Source organism: Eptatretus burgeri, chromosome 2 (genome assembly GCF_056783735.1).
Source record: "Eptatretus burgeri isolate ZD-2024b chromosome 2, Ebu_testis_v1, whole genome shotgun sequence".
NCBI classification, from domain to species: domain Eukaryota; kingdom Metazoa; phylum Chordata; class Myxini; order Myxiniformes; family Myxinidae; genus Eptatretus; species Eptatretus burgeri.
This window is the reverse complement of record NC_140962.1, coordinates 127,657,672-127,685,113: the sequence shown is the minus strand read 5'-3', so window position 1 is coordinate 127,685,113 and position 27,442 is coordinate 127,657,672. Positions and strand designations below refer to the sequence as shown.

At 44.5% G+C, this 27,442-nt stretch overlaps 1 protein-coding gene across 1 annotated transcript in view; it reads right to left on the bottom strand.

Moving 5' to 3' along the window:
• The window catches only part of LOC147033054 (calcineurin-binding protein cabin-1-like), a 124,258-nt gene that overhangs the window by 20,711 nt on the left and 76,105 nt on the right, over positions 1-27,442 (bottom strand). The window contains exons 18-23 of the mRNA XM_085871165.1: positions 20,688-20,798; positions 19,629-19,792; positions 18,634-18,730; positions 10,197-10,418; positions 9,855-9,926; positions 3,578-3,737 (exon numbers count right to left, since the gene is read on the bottom strand). Coding sequence (XP_085727291.1) covers positions 3,578-3,737; positions 9,855-9,926; positions 10,197-10,418; positions 18,634-18,730; positions 19,629-19,792; positions 20,688-20,798 — 826 coding nt within the window. The remainder of the gene's footprint in view (positions 1-3,577; positions 3,738-9,854; positions 9,927-10,196; positions 10,419-18,633; positions 18,731-19,628; positions 19,793-20,687; positions 20,799-27,442) is intronic.

The window sequence follows — 27,442 nt, the reverse complement described above, 5'->3', positions numbered from 1 at the left end:
TGTGTGTGTGTGTGTGTGTGTGTGTGTGTGTGTGTGTGTGTGTGTGTGTGTATGTGTGATCTCCATGTGTGGTGGGTGGGTGTTGGGAGGTGAAACAGATATCGATCAGGTGTGTGTGTTTTTGTGTGTATGTGTCGTTGATTGCTATCTACATATGCGGGTTTCAGAATGTGGAATGGAGTCCTCACAGGGCGGGCTCAAAGCATCCACCTTCATTTCAGTAAGGGATCACGATTCATGGACCAAGCTGTGAAGTTTTCTGTTCTCAGGTTTTGTGCTGAGGGCTCTTTTCAGGATCGTCGCTGAGCCCTGGACAGCTTCCAACTGTAGTTTGTTTGAAATAATATTCCCAGGAATGTTTTTTAAATCACCTGTAAAATTGTCCCGGCGAACTTATATGATGGTGTGTCGTCCGTCCATCCACAAATACTTGCAACTTCTTCTCAGAAACTACACATAAGATTTCAATGAAATTTGACTACAACCTTCATCACCTGTGATGGCATTAAAAAAAAAATGGGGTCTTAAGTTTCATGACAACCTCCATCACCCATGGCGTACCAGTTTGTTCATGACATTAGAAAAATCTGGCTTTAACGAGGGTTGCCCCCAAAATATGTATTTGATTTCTTCTCCAAAACTAGACATACAATTCCGATGAATTTTGATGACCATCTTCACCACCCATGACGTACCAAAGTTTGTTCACGACATTAAAAAAATTGGCATCTAGGAGGGTCGATAGGGAGAGGGGGTTTGCCCCCCAAAATATGCATTTGCTTCCTTCTCCAAAACTACACATACAATTCCGATGAAACTTGACCACAATCTTCACCACCAGTGATGTACCAAATTTTGTTCACGACATTAAGAAAAAAATTGAGGTCCAAGGGGTTCTACAGGGGGTGGGGGGGGGTTGCCCCCCAAAATATGTATTTGCATTCTTTTCTGAAATCACACACAATTTTGATGAAACTTGACCGCAACCTTTATCACCCGTGATGTATTAAGGTTTGTTCATGCCATAAAAAAATCCATAAGTATTTACTTTCTTCTCCATTATGTATTTTGTGGGTCATCCATGCATACCAGTGTTCGCCTGATTATCTTATTCAGCCACTACCAGGTGAGCACCCAGGGGTATTGCCCCCATGTTGAATATCTCTGTGAGGTTCTTCATCATCATTTCTGTTGGTCCAGCTGTCACTGGTGCAACTTTGGCATTCTTCAGCTTCCAGGATCTTCTCACTTCATTGTTGAGGTCTTGGTGTTTGGTCATATTCTTGATTTCTGCATTGTTTAGTCAAAAATCACTGGTATAAACATCTCAATCAGTAATGACTTCTTCTCTCTTTTTTTTGTACCTAAGTATGATACCTGGTCGCAATGCCTTGATTTCGATGTTCACGCTCGATGGGATAATTTGGTTGTATGCGAGCGGTAAGTACTTCCATGTTTTCAGTGAATAGTTTTGGTTCATGTTCCCAACAAATTTTCCAGAACTGGGACATCAAAGTTTTTGCAGATGTGCCAGCGGATTACTTTACAAACTCTGTTGTGTCGTGTGTTAACATATCATTCTCTTTACAAACCCCACCTCCACCTCTACATATCTATATCTATATCTATCTCTATATCTATCTTTATATCTATCTCTATCTATCTTTCTTGTTTTTGTTAGTGCTTTGAGCAATAGTGTAAATCTTATATCATTCTCTACAAATATCCAACCCATCTTCACTGCAATGCCATCCAAATGCTCATTATCATCTTAAACACAGCTCAGAAATGGAAAGCAATTATCCTAGCGATGAAGATTGATGTCATGAAGAGGAAGGAGATAGGGTAGAAGACCTCCGTTATTGCCTATGCGCATGGGATGGCCGAGTCAACAATCGCCACCATAGTGAAGAACAAGGAAGTGCTTTAGAAGATGGCAAAAATGGCAGCTTCGGTGGGCAGGTGCCATAATATTACATGAGGTAGAGATGCCATAATGTAAGAGATGGAGAAAGTCCTAAATGTTTGGATAGAAGACCAAAACTTGGACTTAAGATTGTTTTGGCAAGTGTTATAACTAAATTCACTTTATTATTGTGCTACTGTCTTTATTATTCAGGAAATAATTATTTTATGTCACTTGCAACTAAAACCATCATTATACCATGCCAGCTTTGCCAGTAGACTGAAAAATTAGGATTAGGAAATGAAGTGTAATTTTCCCACAAGAAACAAGTAAAAAAAAAACAAACGAACAAAAAAAAAAACATAAATGTAATAGCCCCCCATTGTTTTAGTAATTTTGCTGATGGAGTTAAAGGGCTAACCCATATTTATGTAGAAGTAAAATGGAGCAATCTACCAGTCAGCCATCTTTGATGGCTGTCAGCCATCAGATCACAAAATAAAGTGAGGTGCACATGTATGCCATCATGTACTGTGCTCATTTCAAGTTTGAAGAAAATCAGACAATGCATGTCTGAGAAATAGTTGGGGACACATTTAAGTAACAAAATGGCCAGCAGTCGGCCATCTTGGATCGGATCGGATCTTTAAAAAAATGATGTGCACATGTAGACCATCATTCTTTATCTGGGTGCCAAGTTTTAACAACATCGGTAAATGCATGTCCGAGAAATGGTTGAGGATGTGTTCAGCATCGGGTTTTTTTTACAACTAAAATGGCCATCAGTCGGCCATCCTGGATCTGATCGAGAAAAATAAAGATTTGCAAATGTAAGTCATCGTTCGTTATCTGTGTGCCAAGTTTGAACAAGATTGGTAACTGCATGTCCGAGAAATGGTTGAGGACGTGTTTGACACCGGAGTATTTTTTACAACTAAAATGGCACCAGTCGACCATCTTTGATGGCATTGTGAAACAAAATGATGTGCACATGTTTCCCATCATGTGTTGTCTTTGTGCCAAGAACAAATAAAATCGTTCCATACATGTCTGAGATGTGGTTGCGGATGCAAGCCCACATGCACGCATGTGAAAATCGAGACCAAATCCATAAGCCCCCGTTTCGGACGAAGTCCAATGGGGGCTAATAATGGAAAATGAGCACATGCATAATGAAGGTTCGCTATATGAAAGTGTATAAAGACACATGACTCCTTTGTTAAGCAGGGGATACTTGTATCTTCAGGTTAAAGAAAAATACATGACATAACAATGGTCTCTGTTTGCACCTCTATCATATCAACAACACGTATGCTACACATTATTTACCTTCCTCAGCTGCAGATTTGTTAAATGCACACTTTAAAACAGCATGTGAACTACTGCAAAACACTCAACATCAAACATGCTCAAGTACAGATATATAAACTACAAGTCATGAAAATAAAGTTTTACAAGATGAAAGTTGAGCCAAACATGATATTTATAGCTTTAAAAGGATGAAAGACATTCAATACCAACATGAAAAGTACAAATACTTTGTTAAATATACAAGATGCACAGCAGCCCATTTCACTCAGAACTGACAACAACATTATCAGCACTTTGTCAGAGTGCCTCAAAGCCTTGCATCGACCATTCATACAATGGAAATCCATATTGGTAACAAACCTGTGGGACTTCTTGGTGGTTTTGTGGCAACATCAGATGCCAGAAGTAAAGGACCACTGGGCATTTGGGTTGATGAAGGGTGAGGTATTTGTGGGACAATTCTTGATGCAAAAGGAGGTGTAGTAGCTGAAGTCTCACGTTTTGGGGCATCAGAAATTGGCTGGCATAAAAGCAAATTTTAACGAAGGTTAAAAAGAAAAAGTACAATATTAAATGTCATCTTCCCACTATGGCATTGTTGCATGAACAGTGCAGAATTTCTGTACAAATTTTGATATCACCCTAATTTGGTAGGCATTTTACAGGCACTTGGAAAACAATGCTGCAAGGTTCTTTTGATAACAAATTCATTTGACAGGAGAGAAAATGTGACTTTAGTCAAACTTCAGCTTTGAGGAAAGAACGCCAATGTGCAATAATGGCTTGGAGAAAGTCCACCCTCCCCACCCGACTGGCCAATTAAAAAACAAAAAACAAAAAAAAAACACACAAGAACACAAAAACAAAATCATGAACACGTTTTGATTTGTTTCACAGACTATTTGTCTAAACTCGAATTTATTAAAATGCTCTTGTGCACATGTGTGTACATGTCTGTGTCCATGTGTGTGCAAGGCAGATTGAATAGGTGTTAGCCCCTTTATTTGTACTTGGAATAAGTGTGTTGCCAATTGCATTTTCATTTTTTTCTAGTCGCTGTTACCTCTGCAACCAAATGTGTATGGAGGTTGTGTTTTGACCCCTATTTGTCTGTCTGTTTGTTTGTTTGTTTGTCTGTGAGAAGGATATCTCATAAAGTTAACAGATGTATTTGGATGAAACTTGGTGGACAGGTTGGGTGTGTGACAAGGATGAATTGATTCTTCAATTTTGGTGAAGGTATGGCTCCAGATCCAGCATATCAGTGGAATACAAAATGTAAGCCGTTCAGCCTGCCGGAGGTATGCGCTCTACCGAATGCTGTTTTAGTTTTAAATGTGGCTGTTTTCCTCTACTGTGTTCCCCAACCCCTTTCATTTCAAATTATATTTGGATTTTCTTTCATATCTCAAGTGCCTTTGGATTATGGGCATTGCGTCCCACGTTATAAATTATCTCAAAATAAAATAAAATATAAAATCAATAACAATATTAAATTAAAAGTATTAATTTAAATAATAATGCACAAATTATAAATAATAAGTATTAAATTATGACGATAAAAGTGAAACATGATGATATAACGATGTATTTACATCATATACTCAAGTTAAACAAGGAAAAGTATTCAAGTCTTGGTGTAATATTTTTCACATTTGTTCATCAGGGGCCATTTGATCTGGACAGTGCAATTTGAACATCATATTGGGGCATAGTGCAGAGAGGGGTTGAGCAATTGGTTAACTCTGTCTGACAGATGTCAATTTATAATCGAGGAACCACTGGGTTTTAATTGAATTTTATATGTTCAACACGATAGAACATGAACCTACAGTTCAGCAGTACTTTGGTTATGAATTTGGCAAATTGTGTGGCATCTCATCTCGAGCGCACATCAGCAAGCGCGATTAAGCAATTGCTTTAGTTTATCAGTCTGGCAGTCAAGCATTCTGATTTTAGGTACGCCATAAAGGACACCAACAACAGGCAGGAATAAATAATTTTGTAAGTGAAATAAGGTTGTGTAAAGAGGGTGCATCAACAGCACTAATCTTCCGATTCAATGGTATTGTTTTTTTCCTATAGGTTTTAAAACCTTTATTTTATTGAAATATAATTATACATTTGAACACTGAAGAACAAATCGCCTTGTTTTCTCTTCCAAAAACCTTCAGTTTTTGCAGTGTTAGGACAAAATTTTATGCCGTCTAGACCATTCTAATTTCCCATGCAATCTGAGGGCAGAGTAACAGTGATATTCAGACAAAAAATAACGGCGCCGAAAGATATAATAACATAGTCAACTTCATCGAAAATTTGTTTGTTTAATGCATCTTTTTCTCAAAAATCGTTCCAAAATCATCATTTTCTCTGAGAAGAGTTTGCAGAAGGTTCAGCTCTGGACTGTTCGGTTTGACCCATCAGCTTCACTTGGTTTCCATCGCGCCTGTTATTCAAAGTTCACGAACAAAGCCAATAAAAATCGTGCTCGTAAACCCAAAGCAAGAGTTAAAAAGACCTTCCCATATCCTTTTTCTCAAGAATGCACGGGGTTAGATGTTCTATGAAGTGTGCCAAATACTTGACGAGAAAATCAAATTAATAGCAGTAACTCTGGGCATGAACTTGCACACTCAAGGCAGATTCGCTTTCATGCCTGGGCATCTGGCAGAGCGGCAGGTTCAGCATGGCCAGGTTTGAGTCTTTTAGGATCCGACTTGTTTGCAAAAGTCCCAATGAATTTTGAATTTCTCGCTACGTGACCAACGAAGGTTGTATATTGCTCAAATCTGAGCTGGACCTATCTGTGAGTAAGCAACCATTTACAGAAAACAATCTGTAAATTTCAACAGGTTTGATGGTTTTAGTTGCCATTAATTTTATAATTGTTTGTTGTTCCACTATCTCTCTTTTGTTCATTTTTTTGTGTAAATGGTTGAGGCTCATGGAAGAGAACAAAATGGAAGGGGGGGGGGAGACACCAAGAGCAGAGTTGAAGTGAGAGCGAGATCAAGGGGAAGAGGAGAAGGACACATGGGAATGAACAAGCTGCACACAAGCTGAATGAAACAGTAAGAAGAGGAAGGGGAAAGGGGGGATGAAACAGAAAAGGAACAAACCAACTGACAAATTGACAAACGAAAAAAGAGGCTGGGAAGAGGGGGAAAATTATAATAAAATGGAAAAGGGGAACACATGGGAATAAGGTAATTTGGGGTGGAAGAGGACATGACAAGTATGGATGGGAGATGACCTGAGGTCATGGTGAATCTTTGTTATCTCACTTGCCACCTTCTTGATTTTATGTACATGTATCAAAGCAGGAAACACGTGATTTATGGGTGTTATTTTGATAACCAACACTACAAAGACAAATTGCATCAGAAAGTGACTCCACATGCACTCTTCCTTTTGCAAACCAAAACCCAGGTAGATTTGAATGACACAAACCAGCAGGACAAGGACTTGATGCCACAAAACAATGTTTTTTTTCGACTTTGCTCGAACCACTTTTCATCTAAATTACATTATTGCTGTCCTATAGTGAGTGGCACCATTGATGCATTTTCACTGTTTAGAAAACGAGTTAAAGATAACAATAATTCTTTCACGTTTTGGTGAATGAAAGAAAAAGGTGCTTTATAAATGGCAAAGTAATTTTGATGATTTTCTTCTTTTTTTTTTTTAAATCAGCGAAAACCAAACTTCCTCTCTCCTTACATTTCCAATTGCCTCATTGTCCTTGCGGAATATAAACCGCAATAAAGTAATAAAAGAGTGCGCGTGGGACATTGTGTCTCCTCCAAAACTCCAAAACCATGAAACCTAGTGGCCCAAAACTTTGCATGCATACTGAGTGAACTCTAAGGGATTGCATGAAACAAAACCGAGTGTTCGGTTAAATTTAAGCAACCCTTTTGAAGATGATTAACTAACCTAGTCAAGAAAAAAAAAAAAAGTCTTATCTTTCCTTGGTCAGTCCGCTGTCAGCATGTTGTGGTCATAAAATGCCATTTTGTTTTGGCTGATTTAAAAATGCCTTGGTGATTTTCCACGAAGGCCTCTCATGGACTAATTAAAGTACATAATCAAAATCTGTCTTCAGATTTTAGGATCGGAGCTGGTGGACTAAATAACCGTCAAAATAAAAAAATTAATTCTGAAAATTTTAAGAAATTACCGATTCTTATAACTAAGGGTATATTTTATAACAAAGCTTAAAGCAAGGCTTTGCTCCCCTCATCCTACATATTTACACAAGGAAATGTGAAATTGCCAAAGCATTTTTCATAACTTTTTCGACTGTTTTGACAATTATATTGAGTGAAGAAAAGATTAAGGAATGTGCCAAAAGTGAAACTTCGAGTGCAATGACAATAATTACGATAAAGTGCTCATTTTCGAATGTCTGATCTTTGCAAAGAAGCTGTTATGGTTCTGAAAAAAGAAGGTAACAGAATTATTTATTTTTTTGATCTAGTTTCATTTTGATTATATATTTATTTTGAATAGGGCTCACTTAGCTGTGCCTGGATGGGTTTCAGGGTCGAGGAGTTGCAGCTGTAACCTGAATCCTATCCCGGTTCCTCCTAATGACTTCATCTTTGCTTTTTGCTTGTTCGGGTTCTTTCTGATTACTCCAATGCAGGACTGTACCTATTTGGTCTTCCATTTGATTTGAATTGAATTTATTTTAATCGCATTCTGAATTCACTTGAATAACAATAAACGTCATGGGTCAGGGTCGCATGTCCGATCAAAGCAGGGTTGCATTAGAGCATTACATCTTGGTACCCGGTCATCACCGTGAGCAGTTAAAAAGTGACAGTTCTCGTTATTATTATATTAATACGCTAAGCCATATTTTGTGGACGTATCTCTTCCGAAACTGTCGGACGGATTGTCGCCATTTTCGGCGTGCGGGTGCTCTGTGGTCTAATGTACAGCATAGGCTATGTGAGATCGCGCCAGACAGACAGGTTTGGGAATTTTGAGCGATTTTCTAATTTTTACGTTCGTTTGCATGGTGACGTGTGACGTCACCGCTGAGAGGCGTAATGACGTCATGACATCATCGGTCATTCGCTGACGTCATTACGTCTGTCGTCAACAGACCGTCACCGCTGAGAGGCCTAATGCCACTCCGAGAAAACAGCGTCTGCAATGTAAAACCCCTTTCTGCACATGCTGACTACCTCAGAAGGTGCATTTGACACAAAAAAATGTAACAACATTGTATATAAAGAAATTATATAAATCACATTGTGAACACTGGATATATTGATGTCCTAAAGAACCCTCACTGGAGAAACTTTGCGCAGAGCGTGGGTTTGGCTAGTGTCTATTATTTCTATTACTTCCAGTTTAGACCTCTACCACGGAAGGTGGAAGGAGGTTATGTTTTTACCCTTGTCTGTCTGTTTGTTTATATGCAGGATATCTCAAAAAGTTGTGGACAGATACAGATGAAATTTGGTGGGTGGGTTGGGTGTGTGACGAGGATTAACTGATTAGGTTTTGGTGAAGGTCCGTATCCGGATCCAGTGACTATATTTTTTAAAGTGATTCTTCACCATTGAAAGATAGGGCCAAAAACTATATACATCACAATATCTCAGCGTGGATGGATTTGGATGAAACTTTGTGGACAGGTTGGGTGCGTGACATGAATTAATCGATTCGATTTTGGTGAAGATCCGGATCCGGATCTGGATAAGACTACTATAATTTTTTAAGTGACTCTTCACCATTGAGAGATAGGGCCAAAAATTATATATAGCATGACATTTCGAAAATGTATTGGGCCTGATATGTTCTCGTGGATCGAGCAATGCGGAGCGGAGGTATGTACTCTACCAAGTTCCTTTCAAGTTAATTTTGGAACACACCACCACACAAAACTACACTAACACCACACAAAATAAGTGCTGGCGAGGGTCTGCCATCTCTGATTGCCTTTTTCTCATTAGGCCTTTTTTACATGCTTGAGAGTATGGAACCTTTCGACCCCTCAGACACTAACTACTATTGGAACGTACCCTTTAGCTTAGACCATCCAGAACCTTTTAAGCACACACCACACAAACATCCAAAGTCTTCTTACAAAACACAGACTATACTTTTTTCTCGCAAGTAATGTGCAAACTCAATCCAGTTCTAATACTTTACTATCTTCTATCTTTCCTGTCGCAGGGAAGGGGTGGAAATCCGGAGGGAGGGTGGGGTGGGAGGAGGGAGGGGTGGGGTAGGAGGAGGGAGGGCACGGGAGGGTGGGAGGAAGGAGGCAGGGAACCAGTGGGATGAGGAAGGGGCAAGGGGTGGGTGGTAGGAAGGAGGCAGGGGAGGGGCAGGATGATGGAGGGGAAATGGTGGGAAAATGAAGGGGTGGGGTGAGAGGAGGTGGAAGGAGGGAGGGGAAGGGGTGGGGTCAGAGTCTGGAGGGAGGTTTGGGGTGAGAGGAGGCAGGGGAAGGGATTGGGTGGCAGTCTTAAGGGAGGGAGGTGAGAAGGGATGAGGGAGTGGAAGGGGTGAGGAGGAGGGAGGGGAAAGAATGGGAAGAGGCATTAGGCATTGCCGGAAATGCCGGGTACCTTTGCTAGTTACAAATAAAAATTGTGAAGAATGTGACCATTTTTACTTGACGTTGAGTTGGAGCAGCAAGTAGTTGTTGGCAAAACCTAATGGCATGCTCCACACTGGTTTCTTGCTCCTGGCAGAGAAGAGAATATTAATGATCGATTCAACAAACAACAGATAAATTCATGTCCGTGGTGGAAGAAAATTTACAGAATTCTGAATGATTAGAGGAAAAATGGAAAAAGGAAAAAAAAAAAAGTAATAAATTATAGGATATTGAGCAATGAGGTAAAGACAAATTAATTGCACGATAAATATAGCCATGTTTCAGACAGAATATGACAAATTAGGATTGTGAGATTAAAAAAAAAAAATTCCAAAATAATTGGGGAACTACCCTCACCCCAAGAAGACCTAATGAAGCCACCATGATCTTTTCCAACCGCCCCAAATCATGTGTTCCTGCCATTCTCTGGCCTTGCTGCCAGGCCCGAAAAGCTTCAACTAACAGGCCTTGAGCTCCTCCTTCCAGCCTTGAACTCACAGCAACACATGGACCTTCTGCAACCACAGTGACTGGAGGTGTCAGTGCCATCGCATCTTTATTGGTCGGATGTTCCCGATCCTGACAAGTTGGAGACAAGTAAGGAAGGTAGTGGCAACAATAAGTCAAAGACCAAATAACAGGAGTCAGAGATAAAATGTCTCACCCCTAAGGCCTAAGTCACATTTGCCACGGCGGCCGTGGGGTCTTCAAAATCTACGGCCACTAGCAATTATACGGCGGCCACAGTATTTCCACGGTCACACAATGTAGCAGTCACATATGTTTTTATTTTTCGGGTAGCCGCACGGCATCTTTATAGATTGTGGAGACCGAAAACGTGGAGGTGCCGTACGGTCTTTGATTTGATGCCGCACGGTGACCTTAGGGCGTTCCTGCGGCGGCCATAGAATTTTCAAGGAAGACGCAAGGTGCCCGCAAGGCGACCGCAGGGGGGCCATAAGGCGAATGTGCGGCCAGACGGATGGTAACGAGTGGGTTCTTTTTTATTTTTTTTTTTTACCAGTTTTTTTGTTTCGGCTTGTCGAATTGCTACAGCAAACGTTGAAATGAAAAAAGTTATAACTCCGCGTTATAATTCCACGTCGACCTTACGACCTGTAAAATATATCGAAACGGCATAGGCCAACGCTGAGGCCACCGCAGAAACTCTGCGGCCGCCGCACGTTTCTGTCAATTCAGAGGGCGTATGGCCGCCGTATCCTCGCCATAGAGAAAATGTGACTTAGGCCTTAGGTCTTAGAAATTGTGGAGACTGAAAACGTAGGGTTGCCGTATGGTCTTTGATTTGATGTCGTATGGTGACCTTAAGGGGGCCCTGCGGCGGCCATAGAATTTTCAAGGCAGATGCAAGGCAGCCTCAAAGTGCCTGCAAGGGGACCGCAGGGGGCCCTAAGGCGAACGTGCGGCCAGATGGATGGTAACAAGTGGGTTAATTTTTTTTTCCCCCAGTTTTTTTATTTCGGATTGTCGAATTGCTACGGCAAACGTAGAAATGAAAAAAGTTATAACTCCGCATTATAATTCCACGGCGACCTTACGGCCTGTAAAAGATAGCCAAACGGTGTAGGGCCACCGCAGAAACTCTGCAGCCGCCACACGTTTCTGTCAATTCAGAGGGCGTACGGCCACCGTATCCTCGCCGTAGAGCAAATGTGACTTAGGCCTAACCAATCCAACGGTGTCAGAAAATAAATTCTTGCTTAAATTATCATCAAGTGAGACAATAAACCAAGGTACAAATTATTCAAGGAGTAAATACCACCTGTAGCTTCGTGAACAGGAATACTGAGGGGGGAAATGTGCCCAAAGACAAACACGACCTGGACGCGTCCAGAGAAAAACACTGCCCGGACTCGTCCAGAGACAAACACCGCCCGGGCGCGTCCAGAGACAAACACCGCCCGGGCGCGTCCAGAGACAAACACCGCCCGGACGCGTCCAGAGACAAACACCGCCCGGACGCGTCCAGAGACAAACACCGCCCGGACGCGTCCAGAGACAAACACCGCCCGGACGCGTCCAGAGACAAACACCGCCCGGACGCGTCCAGAGACAAACACCGCCCGGACGCGTCCAGAGACAAACACCGCCCGGACGCGTCCAGAGACAAACACCGCCCGGACGCGTCCAGAGACAAACACCGCCCGGACGCGTCCAGAGACAAACACCGCCCGGACGCGTCCAGAGACAAACACCGCCCGGACGCGTCCAGAGACAAACACCGCCCGGACGCGTCCAGAGACAAACACCGCCCGGACGCGTCCAGAGACAAACACCGCCCGGACGCGTCCAGAGACAAACACCGCCCGGACGCGTCCAGAGACAAGCCCTGCCCGGACGCGTCCAGAGACAAGCCCTGCCCTGACGCGTCCAGAGAAAGCCCTGCCCGGACGCGTCCAGAGACAATCCCTGCCCGGACGCGTCCAGAGACAATCCCTGCCCGGACGTGTCCAGAGACAAGCCCTGCCCGGACGTGTCCGGAGCCAAACCCCGCCCGGATGCCTCCAGAGACAAACACCACCCGGACGCGTCCAGAGACAAGCCCTGCCCGGACGCGTCCAGAGACAAGCCCTGCCCGGACGCGTCCAGAGAAAGCCCTGCCCGGACGCGTCCAGAGACAAGCCCTGCCCGGACGCGTCCAGAGACAATCCCTGCCCGGATGTGTCCGGAGACAAGCCCTGCCCGGACGTGTCCGGAGACAAACACCGCCCGGACGCGTCCAGAGACAAGCCCTGCCCGGACGCGTCCGGAGCCAAACCCCGCCCGGACGCGTCCGAGACAAACCCGCCCGGACGCGTCCGAGACAAACCCGCCCGGACGCGTCCGAGACAAACCCGCCCGGACGCGTCCGAGACAAACCCGCCCGGACGCGTCCGAGACAAACCCGCCCGGACGCGTCCGAGACAAACCCGCCCGGACGCGTCCGAGACAAACCCGCCCGGACGCGTCCGAGACAAACCTGCCCGGACGCGTCCGAGACAAACCTGCCCGGACGCGTCCGAGACAAACCTGCCCGGACGCGTCCAAGACAAACCTGCCCAGACTCGTCCGGAGATAAACACAGCCTGGACGCATCGAGAGACAAACAGCCCAGACGCATCGAGAGACAAACAGCCCAGACGCGTCCAGAGACAAACACCGCTCGGACGCGTCCAGAGACAAACACCGCTCGGACGCGTCCAGAGACAAACACCGCTCGGACGCGTCCAGAGACAAACACCGCTCGGACGCGTCCAGAGACAAACACCGCTCGGACGCGTCCAGAGACAAACACCGCTCGGACGCGTCCAGAGACAAACACCGCTCGGAGGCGTCCAGAGACAAATACCGCTCGGACGCATCCAGAGACAAACACCGCTCGGACGCATCCAGAGATAAGCACTGGAGGGAGGTGTGCAGAGACAAACATCACCCGGACGCGTCCAGAGACAAACACCGCCCAGACGCATTCAGAGCCAAACTGTCCGGAGACTGAGATATCAATTACAAGAGGGCTAAAAGGCATGTCAGGCAAAAAAGGCCATTGCGCTGCCTTCCCATTCCCTCACCCCATGCTGCCTTCCAATTCCATCCCCTCATCATACTGCGTTCCCATTCCATCCCCCCACGCTGAGCTCCCATTCCATCCCCCCACGCTGCGTTCCCATTTCATCCCCCCACGCTGCGTTCCCATTCCATCCCCCCACGCTGCGTTCCCATTCCATGCCCCCACGCTGCCTTCCCATTCCACCCCCCATGCTGCCTTCCCATTCCCTCCTCTCATGCCGCCTTCCCATTCCCTCCCCTCACGCCGCCTTCCCATTCCCTCCCCTCACGCCGCCTTCCCATTCCCTCCCCTCACGCCGCCTTCCCATTCCCTCCCCTCACGCCGCCTTCCCATTCCCTCCCCTCACGCCGCCTTCCCATTCCCTCCCCTCACGCCGCCTTCCCATTCCCTCCCCTCACGCCGCCTTCCCATTCCCTCCCCTCACGCCACCTTCCCATTCCCTCCCCTCACGCCGCCTTCCCATTCCCTCTCCTCACGCCGCCTTCCCATTCCCTCCCCTCACGCCGCCTTCCCATTCCCTCCCCTCACGCCACCTTCCTATTCCCTCCCCTCGCGCCGCCTTCCCATTCCTTCCTGCTGCCTTTCCATCCCCCCATGCTGCCTTCCCATTCCATCCCCCAAGCTGCCTTCCCATTCCCTCCCCCCACACTGCCTTCCAATTCCCCCCACGCTGTCTTCCCATTGCCCTCCCCCCACGCTGCCTTCCTAATCCTCTCGTGCTACCTTCCCATTCCCTCCCCTCGTGCCGCCTTTCCATTCCCTCCCTCGTGCCGCCTTCCCATTCCCTCCCTCGTGCAGCCTTCCCATTCCCTCCCTCGTGCCGCCTTCCCATTCCCTCCCTCACGCTGCCTTCCCATTGCCCTCTCCCACGCTGCCTTCCCATTCACTCCCCCCAACGCTGCCTCCCCATTCCGTTCCCGTCCCGTCTCATTCTGTCTCGCTCATTGGCTCCTGTTTCTCTTCCGATTGCCAGCGCTGATGGGTCATTGGCCAAGAATGTCAAATCGCAGTTCTTGACATTCATTGAAGAGAAATGTACGGGCCACCTGAGAGAGACTATCCCAGCCGATGCAGCCATTATTGTTAATGCAGGGGCTCTGATTCACTCAGTCAAACCAGTTCCGTCCACCTTCGGAGAGTTAGCCGATGCTATCTTCTCTGTCTTGGTGCATTACGCCACGAGGTACAAGTCCTCTCACATGGACTTCGTTGTTGATTTGTACCTGGACATCAGCATCAAAAACGTGGAAAGGACCAGGAGGGCTGTTGGTGGCTGCCAGAATATTCTAATTTATGGCAAGGAGTAGAAGACACCCCGCTCATGGACGAAGTTTCTGTCAAGCGGCCGCAACAAGAAATCTCTGGTCTCTTTCCTCCTGTTGGCGTGGAAAGACGTCAGACTGCATACCATCTTTGATGGAGATCTTTATGTCTTCATCACTCATGGGCAAGAATGCCATAGTCTCAGATGCCAGGATGGATCCACAGTGTTCAGTCCTATTGACGACTTATGCTGTGATCACAAGGAGGCGATACCGGGCTCCTACTCCACGCGAAGCATGCTGGCGCAACTCACCAAGATATTGTGATCGTGAGTTGCGACACTGACGTAGGCATCATTGCTCTTTCACTGCAGCCAAAACTGTCATGCAACCTTCTCTTCATGACGGGGAAAAAGATTCATGACACATCACGCATCTTGGATTTGCGAAAGATGGCATCATTCCTCGGCACTGACTTGTGTAAATCCCTGATTGTTACACACCTTCACAGGATGTGATTCGACGAGTGGGTTCTATGGCAAAGGGGGAAAAAATGCGTTGACTCTCATATTGGAAAATGACATGTTCAAAGGTTCTTTCATGGAACTTAGGCAAGATTTTGCCCTGACACCAGCAACTATGGCATCGTTGGAGTCCTTTGTGTGCCACTTGTACGGGCAACCTACTCCGGATGATATCAATGCCGCAAGGTACAAAATGCATTGTGTGTCCTCGACATCGGATCAAAGCCTTCCCCCCAACAAAGGATGCACTGCGCATGCACGCCCTGAGAGCCAACTATCAGGCTGCCATTCATAAGAGATCCTTTCCCAGTGGATCAGGGCCCCTTCTCCTGCTGGTCATGGGTGGTACATCGTCGACGGGCAGCTCTTCATTAAATAGATGACTGAATCCAGCGCAAGACATTCTTCTGACGATTACTCACTGTGGTTGTAAGGTATCCAAATGTAGAACCTCCAACTGTTCGTGCAGGAAAGCAAATGCAACTTGCACAGATATGTGTAAATGTACGGACTGTTGCAATTTACAGCCGTCAGTTGTGTCAGATGACGACGATGATGACGATGACTTGTAACAAGAGCCAAGCTTTCTTCCTCACGTAAAAAGTTAAGTTGTCACTGAAGTTGTCAGTTGAGTCAGATGATGATTTGTACTACAGATAGCCAAGTGTTTCCTCATGTACAAAGTCAAGTTGTCACTGTAATAACCTTAGAGGAGGGTTTAGACGAATTTTTGGAGTCTTGAGATGTGTGCGCATATTGATGAACCATGATTTTGTTAATTAAAGTTCAGAATATTTCATTCAAACCTATTTGCTGCTATGTGTTGAATATTTTTTACTGTAGATGCTAGTTGTAGACAGTAGGTAAAACCCATCCACTCATTTTCTGACCTTAATGAACAAAGTATCGTTTTTCAGTTTGAATGGTCACGTGAGCGGTTGGTGGACAAGTCCCAGATTTGAAAAATGTGTACACAGCACTAACATCTATTCGCCCACCAAGTTTAGAGGCTGAGCGATGCCTGGTTCGGCAGATACAGAGGTTTGACCTTTGCTTCAGACCTGAAAATAGCCCCTCCTTATTGAACAAAGGTTTCTGCATGGCACAAACAGTCCACCATCAACCCCTTTCTGGTGAAACTACCAAAATCTAGGACCACTGCTCACCACTCATCTGTTCATCTATTCTTCCCACCTGTGAAACCAACTTCCACATTCTCTTCATATGATAGGGGTCTAATTCTTCCCTCCAGGTCTTCAACACAGCTCTTCACCACCATCTCAGAAAGTTCCCAATCCAAAACCATGATTTTTTTGATGCTCCTCAATCACCCTCAGCCCCCATAACTCATCCCAATTTCCAGTTTTCCTTCCTTGGAGTTTCTTTCTGTATCCATCTTTCCACCCCATGCATCCTGTCCTGCCTCCCATTCCTCCTCACACCTTTCATTTGTCAGTCTCCCTCTATCCTGTCTTGAACTCTGCAATTGGGGTTTCCACCCTCTCTCTGCTGTTTGTTTTGCATGTGTGCACTGTTCGATTTATGTCTTATTACTTCCTGATCCATTCAGTGTGCAAACTCTTCCACAAGCCTCGACAATGTATATTAAAAGAAAATAAAAACTCTGCCAGACCAAGTTGCTTCTCATCATCTTTGTCCCCCTCCTCCTCTCCTGCACCCAACCGTTTCCCTTCACCCTTCTGCATGATATAATCTGTCCTTTCTTCATCCGTTTTCTGAGTCTGTGCTGTCGCTATGAATTGATGTACTTGAACACCCATCATCCAAGCTTCATGTGGAGAGCACGTTCTGCGTGGGAAGATATCCCATCAGCATTCCAGCTCACTATTTATTTATTTGCCACCCTGCTTTGGTCTTTCCTTCTTTGAGGCAGGCAACATCCTCCATGCTTTTTGCCTTGATGCAGTGCTTGGCCTCTTTTTGGGGAAGGTGGAGCCGTTAATATTAGCAGGACACATCCTGGCTGCCTGGTGTGTCTGCACAGACTTCACAGAGCTTTCTCTGTACTGGGCCTGTGACTCTTTGTTTGGAGTCTATTTTATTCGTGTTCTCCAACACACTTGCCCAATCGTGCATCTCACATGAGGCTTATGTTATGCCCTCATCCCTCCCGATCTCCACAGTGGCGAACTCCCTGCTCCTCTCGGCCCGGGAGGATCTGCTTGAGGCTTCTCGTGGATCTCCTCGGATATTTTCACCAAGCTGCACCTCCACTCCACCCGCCGCACAGACAGTTTGGTGTCCCGACCGAGATGGAAGCCTGGCCACTTCGTTCAGGGCCGCACATCTTGTTACAATGAACCATACGTGCCTCTCTCTCACCTTACGCTCTGTGTAGCAACACCCATCCAATCCTTGCATGTCTCCACTTCACAAGCATAGGATGACGACACTATAACAGCAGTCCAGAACGGGCTGGGACCACTTCACTACATGCTGCCGTGAGCCTTGCAGCTTCTCAGCTTCATTGCTTTCACCCTCTCTCATTCCTCTCTGGATCTTCCCATATATTCCTCCTATTCAGCTTTGTGTGGTGACATCCATCTGAGCGCTGAATGTCTCCACTTCGCAAGTGTGCCGTGCTGACAACAGAATCGGCGGTCCGTCATGGGCCGGGTCCGCTCCACAGAAGGCAGCCACATGCCTTCCGGTCTCTAGACTCCATCGTTGTTACCTCTGCTCGCTCTCGCTCTCGTTCGTTCTATCTCTATCTCTATCTCTATCTCTATCTCTATCTCTATCTCTATCTCTATCTCTATCTCTATCTCTATCTCTATCTCTATCTCTATCTCTATCTCTATCTCTATCTCTATCTCTATCTCTATCTCTATCTCTCTCTCTCTCTCTCTCTCTCTCTCTCTCTCTCTCTCTCTCTCACATTCGTTCCAAGGTCTTCCCATTTTTCTTCTTCAGAATGGCGGCACACAAGTCGTCATAGGTGGGTTCAGGTGGGGGAAGCGTTGCTCGAGATGGAGAGCGAGAAACTAGCAGTCCTTGACGCAATGCCATCTTGTGTGTGTCTGTTTGTCTGTCCTGTGTGCATGTGTGTCTTTGTCTGTCCTGTGTGCATGTGTGTCTTTCTGTCTTTGTGCATGTGTCTTTCTGTCTGTGTGTGTCCATCTGTCTAAGGAAGTAGATCTCAACCATTTTCACCTTTATGCCATCCACTGCACCAATGGGAGTGTTTCAATTGACTGGTGTCTGGCAAGAACATCATAACATTGTTCATTACGCTTATTGCCAAATCAAATCATCGAGAAACTCTGGAGAAAAAGGTTAAAACAATTTGGTTTGGCAATCATTTGAAATATAATGCTGATGAACCTAGATTAAATGTACTGCATTACCCAGGAAAGGAATTGATTGAAAATAAATAAGCATATTATTTTATTTAATCTGGGGCATCAAAGACATCAAACCTGGCAAAGAGCCCTCAGCTGAGTTTCAAGCACTTGAACTCCAAGGCCAAAGGCTTTTTGGGCAAGCTGCTGCCTGTCGAGGTCACGCAGGAATTTTCTGGCAATGGAAAGTGCAAAACAGGCATAATTGCATTAGTCCATAGTTTTTTTCACATCAGCTTGTAATACAAAATGTTCTTTTATTTGAATAGGTTGTTGCCAACTCCAAGGAATACAATGAAATTGGTGAAACCTCCGAGTAGGGTGGTGGTGATAACTTACGCCATTAGGATTGAACAAGAGGTATTTTTCAATGGAGGGTTCAATAACTATGGTTGGTCAAATCAATATCTTTCACCAATACGTAAAATGTTTCAACCCTGAAACAAATTTTAATGATTAAATTACCTGTAGCAACAGTCAGTCAGTAAGTTCAATTTCTGGGACCTGGATTTATACACTACATCACATAATGACAATGATTGGGGAATGCAAGAAGAGATGTGCAGCATTATCAATTCTCAGTCATTTATTCGATTTATTATGTTGTCATTAACATCACCATTAACATTTTGAAACAAATATTGGTTGATATCAGCTGCAATATTGCACAATCCATTTCCAAAGCAAGTGTAAATTCAGTGGTTAACAAAGTTCATTTAAACTATACTCCTCAATCTACATTCCCAGATGTTCTTGAGTGGTATGATTGTGTGTATTTCAAGGCTCTGGGCCAGTGACTGCAGACTTTCCATGTTGTCCTTGAACATTTGGTTTGGCCCCACAGCATAATTTCTCGGTGTCGATTATACCGCTGTTGCAGTGACTTCTCTCTATATAAGTTTGGGCATTCATTTTAAAATTTGTTAGGGTGCCAGAAATAACTCACCTAATCTTTGTCGAAAGACATCATGGGATATTTAATGTCAACCAGCTCATGCTAGCAGATGTCCCTCCCTCACCCCTCATCAAGCCTGACATTATTATTTAAAGAAAATAAAAAACCTGTAACATACTTTCCTTGATCAGGTGTACGGTGGAGGGTGGAAGATAACCGAAGCAAGGTCCCCACTTCTCCCAGTGAAGGCAAAACATCAAGAAGCAGCATCACAGAACGGCTCATATGGGAAGCAAAGCTTCCAGGGCGGTCAACCTCGTCCACTGGTATCCGCCATATTCCCTAAAGAAATAGGTGACGATTTAGGAGCTGTGGGAATTATTTAAAACATTGAAACCCGATCGGCAGGTTTCCAGACTCCAAACAATTTACTTTATAATGTCAAGAAAATCCATGTAAAAAAAACAAAAATTCTTCACAAGGGAGGAAATTGAGTTTATTCAATGCTCGTATCGAATAATTCTAGCAGGGAAATGCTGTGGATTTTATCCCATCATTACTAATCAACCTTCTGCTTTGACAGCCTCAAATCAAATGTTTATCTATTTCATAAGAAGCTGGAAACCTGATGGAAAGGTTCATGAAAAATCATGGTTGAATGGAATGTGAAATACGATGAAATATTGTGATTTGATTGGTGAAATTCTGTCAAACAAAAACAAGCTGTAAATCAAGAGAAATTAAGTAGGTATCTAAAAAACGTTATTTAATTATATTTATACAAGTTCTAAGACTCATTGCAGAGGTGTTACATGTAGACAGACATTAGAGAACACCAAACTTGGCTTCAGATAAATACAGTCTGACTTTGGGGGGAAATTACCTAACTATCCGGTGCATTATGGGTGCCAGCAAAAGCATCGAATGGAGTTGCCTTTTCTCTCTGTGGTCAGTGGGGCAATTAAGGAAAAACAAAACAAAACACAACCCCACCCCCACGACCAGGCTGCTTCTCATAAATACTGAGCAACAAGCGAGGAAACAGCACGTACCCTTTTTAAAGCCACACATATAAGCTCAGCCAGATCATAATGAAACCGCCGACCTACCAGACTCCAATGCTACAGACTTAATCCATTATGACATGAACCTGACAAATAATAGATTATCCATAGAAAAAGAGAGGTGAGGTGAAATCGTGCAGCAAAAGTAAAGTAGATTGAGACAAACCACACACATTGAAAAAGTTTGTCTTGTTTCGCTCAAAGAACAGTCCTTGGGCAGGCATGTGATCCAACTGCTGCCATGAAACCTCACTGCCCAGCAACACATCCTTCGCCCAGGTCAGCTGTTGGCCACAGTGCATACCAAAGAATAACAGCTCAGTATTACGCATGACAATCTTACCTTTTAAAAAGATAAACAAACCAAACTTCCCACCATGCCCTTAATATCTTCTTGGACCATATCACACTACCATGAAACTAATGTTAAGTAAAATGATAAAGCAACTTTAGTTCTACAGCACAATGATGCCAATGGGAAAAAAGAAAACAAGTTGATAATAAAATTTAAAAACACTAATGGCAACATTTTTAAGTTTGAAGAGAAATAATAACATCAAAATTAATTTAAGTGTTGAAATGTTGACGCATCATTTCTTTCATGATTCACATCACTCTAAAAGGCAGACAATATATGAGAGATTTAGTCAGGTCAAGCTTCCCCTCGAGCCTGTCCTGTTCCTTGTGAATCTGGTTTTCTCCTTGGAGGTCTTCAGAGCCAACAAGGCATCGATGTGTTTGGCATTTTGATAAGGCAGATTGTTCTTGTCTGAAATTTGTTATCACCCTCGTAGATGAGTCCATTACCTTAATGGTGACTGACATCAAGAGTTCCTCAAATTATTTCATCCACAAATCGCTTTCTCTCTTTCACCAGTTCATCCTATTTATCAGGGCCTTGAACATGTGGTTTTGCCCCTTTGGTATGAACATCTCATACCATGAACCAGCCACCCTAAGTCCCTGATTTCTTGCAAAGTCAAGGAACTTGGTGCCATTCTGATTCACAATTCCAGACCCAGGGGGACCAACACATGTCTCATAACCACCATGTTGCCTTTTGGCTTGAAATGACAGATGCTATCTCACCTGGAAAACTGATCAACCACAGACTCGAGAATGGCATAGAATGCCTCCTTCACCTCAGTCAGAACATATATAGAGACCAGCGAAATGACACCAAGGTGTGACAAATCCTCAGTCTCATAATACGCTCGTTGACCAGTGTTACCGCAGTTGTCAAGGGAGCCAGATTTTTGGACACAGCTATAGCAACTCCGTGGGCATGGTAACCATCAGAGTGACCAGACCAGCAGTAAGTGTAACCACCCACCATATCACCACGATCCGATCTCCAAACCACAGACAGTGCTGCAATTCTGATGTTCAAACGCCGGAGCTCAGATGATGGCAGAGACAGGTGATCATACTCTCTTGGGGAAAGGACATTATTTAGGACAGTTTAGAAACCCCCCCCCCCATCCACTTTCTCAACAATCCTCTGGAATTGTCTTTTCAAGCGAGGAAATCCTCTGGAAGAAGTCTTTTCTTTCAAGCTTCTGGGTCTCACTATCTGCCATGAACTTTCCTGGGAAAGTCACATTTCCAACCTCGCCTCAAAAAGCCAGTCGCCGACTGGGAATCCTCCGTCGTGCAAAGTCCTTCCTCGGCCCTCTTGAGCTCCTGACCACTTACAAAGCTTTTGTCCGTAGCCTGATGGAGTACTGCTCTCCCCTCTGGGCTGGTGCTCCTGGCTCCCACCTTTCTCGGCTTCACGCTGTCAAAACCAGGGCATTTAAGATCATCGGCATCTCGCGCAATGAAGCTGAGTCTTTGGGCCTCTCACTCAATCACCGCAGGTTGGTCGGTGGTCTTTCTGTCTTCGACCGACTCCTCTCCAGCCTTGCCCCCCTCCTCTCTCTGTGATTTGTCCCCACCATATTTCCACAGGGCGCTCAAGGTCTGCCAACAACCCCCTTCTGGTAAAACTACCAAAATCACGAATCACTGCTCATCTTCACTCTTTCATTCCTCTTTTTCCCCGCCTTTGGAATAAACTTCCTCACTCTATTCTTTCGCATTCTTCCCTCCAGGCTTTCAAAACAGCTGTTCACCACCACCTCTTATCTTCCCCCATCCAAATCCTCGATCTTTTCTACCCCCGATAATCCACCCAAGCCCACTTCCTTCAATTCCCCTGCTTTCCTTCCTGAAAGTCCCTGTAATGTCCATCTTCTCTTCGCCATGTTCCCCGTCCCATCCCCATCCCTCTACCTTCCACAAGCTCACCTAATGTGTCTGCTCCCCACTGTTTTGTCCCTTCCACTCCCGCCCCTCTTGTCTCATGCCCCCTTGCTGTGAGTTGTGTGTTAGCTCTCATACGAGCCACGACAAGGTATACAAAAAAAAAAAAAGGACATTCCAGGCACCCACCCGAAGTGAATCCCTCAGGTTAACCCGAAGAGACCACCGTCTGTTGGATGACACCTCAGGACCAGTTCGACACACACCACCGCAATCCGACTCAGTAAAGTTACCCCGTGTTTTTCCTCCTATCATTAAAGAATCGGGTCCTGAAAGCTTTGCCCCAATCCCGTCATCTGGTAAGCTGCCCTATGAAGGGCAGCTGCAAAGAGTGGGTTTTCAGTTTTCTTTGTATTTTGTTATTTTTTGCGGAATGGAATGTTTTACGGTGGCCAGAGTACAAATCTTACCACCAACCTCTGAGAAAAAGGTAACCCAACTGCAGTACGACGTCTGCAGATGCATTTGGGCACCAGATAAGGATGGCTTTTGTCTCACAAGCAGTGTGACCACTCATTTTCATAAATGCCAAGGTGAGCCAATGAAAAACGCCAATAATTCACAAGGTTTCGGAAAAGCGATGAAAATAGAAAACCTATACGCCAAGAAAACCTATAGAAAACCAAGACGCCAAGGTGAACAACAAATAGCCAAGATCTTGTGAAAAAAGCCAAGGAGTGCTCACACTGCTCACAAGGAGCTTCTCTGCCCTTTTGCAGGTTTGTTTTTAATCCGGTATCCATATCCATGCACCCTCCTCAGCAGGAAACCTGGTGGGGGAGACTGTTTAGTTGCAGCCAACCCAACCATGAAACAGGTCAGTGCAGGTTTACATGGTACCTGTAGTAAGTCACAGACCTGATCTGGCCTGAAATGACAAGATGGAATTGGCACTGCACTTCTTAATAATTATGTTTTGGCTCTAACTTTTACTGTATCCTGTCTTCTCTGAATCTTTTTCTCTTGTGTTCATTTTGGAAAGTTGAAAATGTCACTCCAATTGACAAAAAGGGTTATGGCTCTCATCCCATCAAAATAGACCAGTTAGACTTTCCCAAATCACAAACAAAATGATGGAAACAAAATGATGAAGTGTTGCTATAGTTTTGTAAAAGAAAGTTATATATGATGTGCAGACGGAGATTCACAGGCCAAAATTAGAGTAGAGACATAAGCTTGAGAAACCATTCATAACTCACAATACTTGAGCTGTTTGGCAAGGTCTTCAGAATATCACTGTTTCTAAGAAGAGTTGTGTCAGGAATGTTGAAGACCCCAAGCTTTCCAACAAGTTGAATGAGTTATACAGTCATTTTGATCGCCAGAATAGTCAACCTGTTACAGTTTCTTTCCCAGTTGATTATTCACTACTTCCTCAGCATATAAGTGAAGAGTAGGCTGAAGTGAGGAAACTTTTCAGGAAACCGGACAACAGAAAAGTGGCTGGTCCTGATGGTGTTTCCACTGCAACTCTTAAGCATTGTTCGTGACAGCTCTCCTCTGTTTTTGCTTGTATTTTCAACAGCTGGTTGCAACAGTCCATCGTGTCTCTGTTTTCACTCTTCTATTTAGATTCCTGTCTCAAAGAAATTGAAGGTGACGACGCTCAATGATTATAGACCCATGGCTCTCACGTCAGTGGTGATGAAGGTGTTTGGTCGTTTGGTCTCAAGCACCTTAAGTCTATCACCACCTGGAGGCTTGTTCCCTTTCAGTTTCCCTCTCAGGAAAATCGTTCTGTTAATGATGCTGTTGCCTTAGTTTTTCATTTTGTTCTTCACCATCTTGAATTTTCAAATCATTATACCATACTCATATTCTTTTTATTGATTCTAATACCATTGTCCCTCAGAATCTATCTAATAGAATCGAGCTCCTTGGCCTACCCCACTCCCCTCAATTTGCTTTTAGATTTTCTCCTGAACTGATCATAAACAGTAAAAGTAAACAAGTTTTCCAAGACTATTGTCTTGAATACTGGTGCTCCACAACGGTGCGTGCGTGCTGTCACCTCTTTTCTATTCTCTTTTCACCAATGATTGGGTGTCTCATCATGCGTTTGTGCAGCTCGTGAAGATTGCCAATGACACGACCATCGGGGGTATTATCGTGAATATCATCTGATGAGTCAGTATACCTTTAGGAAGTAAATGGGCTTGTGTCGTGATGTAAACATAACAACATCGAGATGAATACTGCAAAGACGAAGGAGATGGTTACCGACTTTTGAAGGATGAAAAGTTCAGTCGACCCTCTTATCATCAATGGTGAAGTTATTTAAATTGTTGACTGCTTTAAACTTCCAGGTACAACCATTTGTAGTAGTTTATGGTTGATCACAACATCAATATTATCATCAGGAAAGTTCAGCATCGCCTCTACCTCCTGCTGCAGCTAAAGATGAGGTTTGACCTTTGCAGGGAGATTCTCATCCAGTTTTATTGTGCCATTATAGAAAGTGTTTTGACTTTCTCTCTGTGTGCATGGTATGGCAGCTGCACCCAGCATCAGAAGCTTTGGCTCCAGACGGTTGTGCACACTACTGTTGGGATTATTGGAAATGAGTTGCCCTTTTTGGCTTCAATTTATACAAAGCGTACTGTGAAAAGATCACGGAGGATAGTCTCTGATGCCTCATATACAGCCAATGGCCTGTTTCAGCTTTTGCCATCTGTAAGACGCTATAGGTCATTCAGGTGTTAGACAAATCACTTCAAGAAGAGTGTTTTTTTTTTCCTCAGGAAATTATTGTCCTGTCCAACTCCATGACCACTGAAACGGCATTTTTTCTGCTCACATTTTTTGTGATGTGATATTGTTTGGATTGTTTGGTTGTTAATGAAGGCTAGGGACAGGGAGGGGGTGGGGGTGATATTCATTTGCAGTTTTATGAGTATTTGACTGTCATTTAATGGTCTATTTATGCTCATCATGTTCAACATGTGCATGGTTATGTTATGTGAGAGTAGGCTTGGTTTTTTTTGGTCAGGTGTGGGGAGGGGGGATCAATTTAATTTTCTGATATTCTATTGTGCTTGCGATATTGCGATCCACCATTTCTCAAAGTTGCAATATTCGCTCGCTTACACTGTCATATTTCTCCTTTTCAAACTGGCACACATTACTTCGTCATAGCCCTCCCTTTTGATACTACTCCCCCTGCCAGAACCTGGGCTTCGCCCCCTTTCATATGATCATTTCTTTAATCAAATAGAGTAGTCATATAGAGTTACGAAAAATATTTACGTAATATTTTCAGGAATAACTTAATTTATTCATTAATTAAAAATAATGCAGTGGGAGCCCGTTAACCTCACTCCCCCCCATTGGTTTCTTACTTATCCCCCCTCTGCATATAAATATTGTTGCAGTTCTCGGAACCACATGCATCCAAAAGATAGTGGTCCCAAGACAGTTATTCCATTAATATACGTGTCGATCAGTGGTTTTCAAACTTTTTTTAGTGGCGACCCAATTTCAGAACCTCTCTACACCTCTCTACATCGCTCTACATCGATCATATCATGCTCCATTTCTAGGCGATTTCTGTACTTTGTTTTAATCACCACCACGTTGGAGAATGACTGCTCACAAAAGTATGATGAAGGATATGGCATGAGAACCTTAATGGCGCGCCGTGACAGGGTCGGGTACGATGGCAGCATTTTGCACAAGAATGCACCTGAATCCTGCTGGAGCTGTACAAGCTCTTCCTGTGCTGTATCATCTTCATCAGCAATCGAGTCCAGTGGAGCCGTGAAAGAGTCCCGAACCACAGAAAAGGACTGCACATCCAGCTCAGGGAAATGGTGCTCGAACTGTTCAATGAGGGACCGAAGGTGACGTGTTATCTCCCCAGAGTGACTGTCGAGCTCAGTATCATCATACTGGCAGGTCGTTAGATGCTCCACCAGATGGGGGGGGGGGGGAAGGCTGAAGCGCTTAACAGCTGCTTTGTCTGCCAGTAATTTTAGAGTCGCCAGAAATCCGTTCATTTTGTCATGAAAAATCATGAGGTTGGCGTCTTTGCCTTGGAGGGAGTGGTTGAGGACATTGAGACGTTAAAATATGTCAACGAGATAGCACAGTTCTGACAGCCAAGAGTCCGACTCAAGCAGCGCTACCCATGCCGTTTTCCCTTGTGTGCGTAGGAACTCCTTCAGTTCATCTCTGAGCTCATAAGCACGCAAAAGAAGGTTTCCTCGAGATAACCATCTGACTTGAGTGTAGAGCAGTAAATTCTTATGGTCGGCGTCCATCTCCTGGCAGAAAAGCGTGAATAACCTAGTGTTGAGCGCTCTATTTGATGTGATTCACCATTTTTACGACTTCTGAGAGCACGCTCTGCAAGGTTTCTGGCAAAGTATGAGAGGCGAGCGCTTCTCGGTGAATCATGCAGTGTACCATGGAGGTCTGAGGAGCCAGCCACCTCAAGCAATTTAGCCTTGAATCCAGAACGCACTCCTAACATTGCTGGCGCGCCGTCTGTGTTAGAACCGAGCAACTTTCCGAAGTCAAGATCATGGTCACAATAAAACTGCTCTACTTTCCCAAAAATGTCCTCGCCTTTGGTGGTGGTCTCCAATGGTTTGATGAGTAGAGGCTCATCGACAAAGTTATCAGC